Source organism: Primulina tabacum, chromosome 12, assembly GCF_025594145.1.
Source record: "Primulina tabacum isolate GXHZ01 chromosome 12, ASM2559414v2, whole genome shotgun sequence".
Classification (NCBI taxonomy): Eukaryota; Viridiplantae; Streptophyta; class Magnoliopsida; order Lamiales; family Gesneriaceae; genus Primulina; species Primulina tabacum.
Genome location: NC_134561.1, coordinates 5,992,519 through 5,999,969, shown reverse-complemented (window position 1 = coordinate 5,999,969; position 7,451 = coordinate 5,992,519). Strand labels below are relative to the sequence as shown.

At 36.3% G+C, this 7,451-nt stretch overlaps 1 protein-coding gene across 1 annotated transcript; it reads right to left on the bottom strand.

Annotated features, from left to right (window-relative positions):
- Positions 1–440: 440 nt before the first annotated feature.
- LOC142520034 (putative phospholipid-transporting ATPase 4) lies at positions 441–5,838 on the bottom strand. Its single transcript, XM_075622982.1, has 12 exons — positions 5,692–5,838; positions 5,096–5,506; positions 3,549–5,005; positions 3,333–3,443; positions 2,941–3,217; positions 2,663–2,751; positions 2,307–2,391; positions 1,975–2,184; positions 1,717–1,842; positions 1,533–1,631; positions 1,252–1,443; positions 441–1,153 (listed from the first exon to the last, which is right to left on the bottom strand). The coding sequence occupies exons 1-12, from the start codon at positions 5,695–5,697 to the stop codon at positions 443–445; spliced, it is 3,774 nt and encodes a 1,257-aa protein (XP_075479097.1). The 5' UTR covers positions 5,698–5,838; the 3' UTR covers positions 441–442.
- Positions 5,839–7,451: the final 1,613 nt, after the last annotated feature.

Genomic DNA, 7,451 nt, shown 5'->3' with positions numbered 1-7,451 from the left:
CGATTACATAAATGATAATTTTATTTCATGATACATCTATTTGATTCATCATGTTAGAATTTTATTTTGTAAGAGAGTAAAAGTCATTGATATTAATCTACAAGAAATTCATTCTAATATAAAATCAACTATCCATAATATATAATTCTAAAGGTGAGAGCAAAAAAATTTTATAAAGTTTAAAAAAATTAGCAAAATACAATATTATATATTATTTAAATTAAATAATAATTTATTGGCTATTCAGGGTGTGAGGGCAAAATATTATATTTTTTTTAGAAGTTAAAACAAGTTAATATTACACAATGATAGAAGTTGTATTTTCAACTCCGAAAATTTTAATTTGTATTATATCTGACTGATATTTTTCTGCATCGCACGTATTTTATACTAATAACTGCCAAAAGATGAGAAAAAGAAATAATATCATGTCATAATGTTATCAAGAAAGTGGAGTTGAGTCTTTCTGCATCACTGTTTTGTACATGGGGCTATTGGTTAAAGATAGAAGGATGGTTTTTTTCTTCAGGTGCATTTGCTCTCTCAAATACCGGATTTTCGCATCAACTCTAGCAGTGTACCCGGTTTGAGCAAGCTGTTTGGATTTCTCTTGTTCTCTTAGCCACATTCGGGTATCCGATACATCACGACCGGAGCTTTTCATTTCCTGGATTACGTGGTCATCCCTAGGAAAGAACGAGCGCTGGATCACCGTGTACGTGTAGTATGGAAGAAGAGAAGCAACCACTACAAACAATGTTACTATCCAGTACATTTGTGCTGGCCCGATTTCGTCCACAAAGAGGTGAAACACGTCTCGAGAGTACCTCGGAGGGAGCATGCCATACAAGTATAGGAAGAGATACCAGCACAGAATGCTTCCCCAGATGAGAAAGTGGCTGATCCAGGTGAAGTGGGAAATTATAAGAGCAATCTGACAGTTGACTGTCCAAATTATACATGTGTATGTAACAGTACCGATGTGTTGGATATCGGCTAAGTTTCCCTCTCTATCAAATGCTGCTGAGGACATTATTGAGATGCTCAATCCAAAAACAGTTAGAGAAGCCAAGATTCCATTGGAAATCCAGCCAACAATGCGCTTCCAACTGAAACAGATATTTCTTTGACCTTCTTGATAGAGGGCAGGAAACTGTAGGAGAGAAAAATCTTGTTAGAATCTCTGTCCATGAACTTGTGGATGATTCCGATTGCAAATTAAGGCAATCCCATGTCACAGCTTGGTTTTACCTGTAAACAAACATCTGCGGATACGTCCTGTTCGAGGACACCTAGAGACAGAACTGGCAAGGATGTCAAGAGTACATTGAACATCACCATATACCAGTCGTCGAACAAATCTTGGCCCGAGAAACCGGTGAATGCGTTGTAGTAGAACAGCGTGAGGCCAAAGACGATGTTCTTATACACGAAATAGAGGATCTGCAGCAAAATGAGAGAGAACTCTGAGGGGGAACACTTAGATAATGGATTAACAACAATTTTGTCCTAAACACAAGAGAGAGATTCACCATATTTGAGATTCTCTTGTAACACCAGTGCCCATGAACTATCAGTAACCTCTCCAAGAAACGAAACTGAGGCAACGAGAAGTCGCTAGCCATAACAGCCTGAGATAAAATCACATGCTTTTTCACTTCAGAATTTTTCGTGCACGTTATCAGTGGACAGTGATGAAACAGGATGAGCTCCTACCTGCATTCCTTCCATGCCACTTATTCCGATCCCAATATCCGCTTCCTGAATCATGCCTACGTCATTAGCTCCATCACCAATTGCCAGGATTGTTTTGCCAGAATGCTTTTTCACCATCCGTGCCATCTAAAGTTTCCAAAAAAAAAAACGAGGTTCTTGCTTTAAGAGGCTTGGATAAGTCTTCATGAACAAAGAAACAGCTAAACCAGAAGAAGAAACTACTCTATTCCAAATGCAAATGGACAAATCAGGTCCTACCAAGGCTTTTTGTTTCGGAGATATGCGGCAGCAGATGACCACATCACATTTCATAGCGGTCGTGAAGAAGTGGTCTCTCACATCATTACTCAAGCTTACTTCAAGAGCTTTTCCATCCAATGCTAAAGCACAAGGAATGCCATTCTTTTTATTTTCAGTTGTCATTTCTTCGTAAGTGCTTAGCTGGAGTAAAACTTCCTTCTTGGCATCCTGCAAAACTAAAAAACAGAGAATACCTGAAGCCCAATTCCATAAATTTCTTTTCAACACATTCTCAAAGTTCTTTTGATGCGTACGGTACGCAGATCTTAAAATGTAAAACTGCTCTTCACCTTGGCTTGATGGTTCTTTTGAGACTCTTCACTCAAACACAAATGCAGTTGTTTCATATCGTGTCGGAGTAAACTGCAAGAAAATCTTTTGCAAGGATAAAAGAAGGTAGATTAGCAGCCGTAAAGACTAAAAATAACACAAAATAAAACAGGAGTTTATTAGCAAGAGTTAAATGTGAGGAAAGAGTCTCTCACGTCAATAAAATACCAAGGAAAAACTTGTCAGAATTTATTCAGTGTTAACTCAAGATGCTGGACTCAACATATACATCCATCTCCCTTTTGTATAGCACCACGCAAGTTGCCATATTGGTTAGAATTGATATAAAAAAAAATAGATATAGCCAATATCTCACCCTATATTTATTGCTGTTTCTTTCTTATCACCAGTTAACAGCCAGATCTTGAGACCTGTTTGCGCAAGCTTGTCAATACATTCAGGAACCTGAAATCGAGGAAGAGATGATATACTCTTATATATTCTGATTTCCGATATAGTAAACATGACCATGCAAATTTATAGTTTTACGAACAACGCGACATTCGCTGCAATTTACTCTCCTGATTTATGGATTGTGAGCATAAAATAGTGTTTATCATCTTCAGCTGCATACAAAACCAAATGATAGCGTACCCCTTTTTGCAACCTATCTTCCACTGCAACAGCACCTAGTAAAAACAAGTCTTTTTCAATCATTTCGGAGACATTCTCAAGCAATGCTTCTCTTTCTGGACCTATATTTGCCTTGGCATCTGCGAATACCGTGCTCCAGTGTTCATAATCGGACATACCAACTTTTTTATATGCAAAAACCATCGTACGCAAACCATCTTCTGCATAATTTGAAAGGTGAATAGCTGTTGCCTGCTGATATGTTCTACCATTATCCGCAAGCCTATCAAAGATGACACTGAAAATTTAAAGAAACAGAATTCTGAGAACACAGAGCTTCAGCAAACAAGGGAAACTAAAAGTTTCGCATAAATTCTCATGCAGTGGTATCGAACCGAAGGAGGAAACCTCACTCGTCAGCTCCTTTACACAAAAGAATGACCTCCCCATCTTCATTTCTTACTATAACTGACATTCTCTTCCTGGAGCTAGTGAATTCCAATAGATTCAAAAGCGCATATTCCCTGTATACAATACAGATGAGCTGGTTAAAAATAAAGGATTCTAATAGGCACACAAAAAGAAAACAAATAGGTAGCACCCATATTGAGTTCCTGTGAACGTTTAACCTTTTAACCTCGAGTCGAGACGAAGGATCAAGCTCTTGAAGAACCATGGTAGATTGTGTTCTTTGGTAAAATCTGAATCCAAATTCCTGTGCTGCAGTCAGAAATGAAACTTCTTCTGGAGATTCTGCCTCATACTTGAATTTACCATTTTCGTTTTCTTCAACCGGGATCCCTGTGTGGCACAAGGCCATGACTTTGAAGAACATGACCATATCGGACACATTGGACCTATAGATCCACATTTTGTCCATGAGCCGGTCGTCCCTGAAGTTAAAACCCTTGATAACATATTCTTTACTTGGGTTAGAAATTCTTGGAGTTCCAGTCTTTGCATCTTCTGTGCCCTGATGGAAAGCTAATACTTCTTTCTCGGTGTCAACCTCAGCTGTGGAAAGATCAAGCATCTCAATGCTACGCCCAGTTGAATCAGATCCGTCCAAGCTGTACCTATATCTCTCCACGTAAACGTTCATTCTTCGAGATGCTGCAAGGTCAACCTGTGTCCCTTCACCGCCATAAGAAATCCCCTCGATCGAACATTTCCTGAATTCCATCTGATTGCAAGTTAAGGTACCCGTTTTATCAGATAGAATGATTTCTACCTGCCCAAGTTCCTCATTCAAGTTGGAAGTTCGAGTTTCAACCGCCTTGCCTGTTTCTTTATCATACATATGAAGATCCTTGTTCATTAGCATAGCTTGTAAGACTTTGACAATTTCAATGGAAACATAAAGTGATATTGGGATCAAGTAGCCATACAACACAAGGCTCCTAACAAACTGCACAAAACCAGAGGATATGGATTCTTTAGGATTGAAAAGAATATCGACATTATCATGCAACCGAAGGTACCACCTCTTATAACTTTCATATCCCGTAAATGATGCACTCCCAATTGCAGAGATTAAAGAAATCAAAATCATCATGGCAAAAAGCAGATATATGACATGGTCCATCTTTCTTTCTACTCTACTCCGTTTCGATGGACATATTGTGGAATTTCGGACTGCTTTGGTATCTGGACCGCTAAAGATCACGACTCCATAGACATAATCTGTATTTTGAAGTTTAGAGTCTCTTAGGAGAACTTGGCATGGGCTCAGGGGATAGCATTCAGTTTCTCGCTCAAAATTGCCCACAAAAGTGTAAAGACTTGGATTTGGATCCTCACAACGTATTGTCGCTCTGAATCCGCCGAATTCTGCATCCTCGTCTAGATCCAGTGTGGATTCCAAGCTTTTCTTAGCTTTGAGATTGGTCTCTCCATCTAGATTCATGGTCTCAACGTAGCAAAGACCATCTTCATAGCTCGAAGATAACAGAAGAAGATCACTTGGAAAATACTCATTCTTGGTAACTTTGACTACATCTCCCACCAGTAGTGATTCCCAACTTTTCTGCACAAACAGGCCATTCCCTACATGAACCTTCACTTTTCGCGAGTTCAAGTTTCTGTCCTGCAGCATAATATGATATTCAGAACGATATACAATCGCAAGTTCATCACTCATACCGAAAACTAAAAGAAAAGAGTTTTCTCACTGTGCCTGTAAAAACCTACGCCAATCTTCGACGGCTTCTTTGAGCATGCTACTCCCAACGACAAACACAAGAGGAACAATCACAGTCACAGGATTAAAAGGTGCAAATCGAGTAACTGACAGAGCTGCCGCCAGGAGAAAATACAAATTAGCAACCCTGCGGAACTGCTCGAAAAGTGCTCTGGGCAGAAAGGTAAGAACGTTGTATTTTGTTGTGGAGACATAGTTATTAGGATATTTGTGAGGTTTTCTCTTGTGCACATGAGGCTCATTACAGAAAACGAATCGCGAAAATCCCGGATGTCCAAGAACACCCTGACCAGGCTCCGAATCAGCAGCGTGGGGACGCAAGCACACAAAAGTATACAGCTTGCTCCATTTCAGTTTCTGCTTTCTTCTCCCTGATGAACCTGACATCTTTTTTTGTCAACTAAGAGTTTCTCAGTTCCCCAATCATTAACAAATCCTATGCACTGATTAATATATATATCAGTGAACCTTCCTATGATTCTACCATTAGCTGTCACTTAACATACTCTAGTATTTCTAAGATTACTAAAAGAGAAGAAAACCAAAACACCAAAAACAAAAATGGTTCCAACCTGCATAAATTTGTCACTTGTGCTTGTATTTCATTCCTGTTCTATTTGGCATAATCATTTTTTAAAGTCTTTAACTCACAAACAAGAGATTTGTTGGATAGAAGAGCAGGCCTTGGAGTAAATAATGAAAATGGCACTAGAAACCAAGTGCCATTGACCTCTACAAAGCATTATATTGACTGACATATTCGATATTAACTTAACTTTCATCGAAGTAGGCATTTAAAAACTCATCCCTACAGCTCAACTTTTGGTTAATTAACCATTTAAAATTCGAACTTCGTGTAGCATGGGAATGGAAAAAAAATTACGTTAATTAACTCTGTATTCGTCCTCTTATTAGACTTGATCATTTAGGCTTTCCCTACTTTGGTTCTTGCATTTTATGATGTAATTTTATAGACAAGGCATGGGCCGTACTCGAGAAAATTGTAATTTTAATATTATAAGTTGAGTTATTTTAGATTTTATTTACGTAAATCGTCAATATTTGATTTTCATATAGTTTAAGTCCGACGAGAATAATATTCCACGAATAGCGATTCATTTATTTCCAGACCGACCCATTTACTATCTATTATTTGATCAACTAATCTTCTATATAGGAAATGATGAAGGGTCAAATGGTTTGTTAATTGTTCGTGAGGGAATGTGAATCAGAGTTCTGAATTGTTGTTCATCTTTTAACTTGGATTTTTTTTTTTGCCAAAAGTTAATAAATACATCACAAATTGTTTATTTGACACCGATTTCTTACATGACTCGTGATGCAAGAATAAACATATATTACACACTTCAAAATCTATCAAAAGAAAAATAAACATAAACAACAACTTTTTTCTCTCATTTTGAAACATTGCATGAGGTTTGTTTTACTTTTTTCTTTTTCTCTGTAGATAGATTTTAATTATAACTTAAACTTTAATATCACGATATGAGTAACGTACAAAAACACCATTAATAAATAAGCAATATTCGTTAGGTTTCATTGCTTATGGTGAAAAAAAGACAAAATAAAAATCAAGTTATTAGATGAAAATCAAGTTTTGATAAATTATATAATATTATTACCACCAAGAAACAAAGTAAAAACTATCCCATTTGGCTAATAACTTGATACTACTGGTAATACACACGCATTATGTGTGCAAAATAGTACATAAATAAATATTATGATTATTTGTATGTGTGATAAATATTTATTTTTAAAGTATTTAGTTTAATTAAGTTATTTTACAAAATTCATCGAGACATGATTAAAGTTGATAGAGAAATTTAAGGAACTAAAGGATATTTATGGGAAAATCTTTTTAAATAAAAAATAATACTTATTCATGGGTCAAAGTCAGATTATCTTACAAAATTGACTCATAAGACGATCTTGTAAAATAAAAATTAAATTTTTTGAAATGATTGTGCCCATCGTCTGATGGAACATAACTAAATTATTTAGGTATAGTTTGGTACACTCGATAAGAGAAGGATTGATAAATAATCATCATTATTCCACATTTGGTACCTTTTTAGAAAGCCCATTATAATATCATGAGCACGTGATAAATAATTTTATACAAAGATAAAATATCTCTTTTATGAGATGTGATAATTTTAATTTAATGATAAAAAACATCACAAATGACTTAATTGGCCTCAATATATAAAAATCCTAAACCCTATATATGATCAAGTTCTAAATTAGAATCACTAGATGATAATTATATAAGTGATTTTTATAAATCTCTGCTAGTTAAAATCAAATA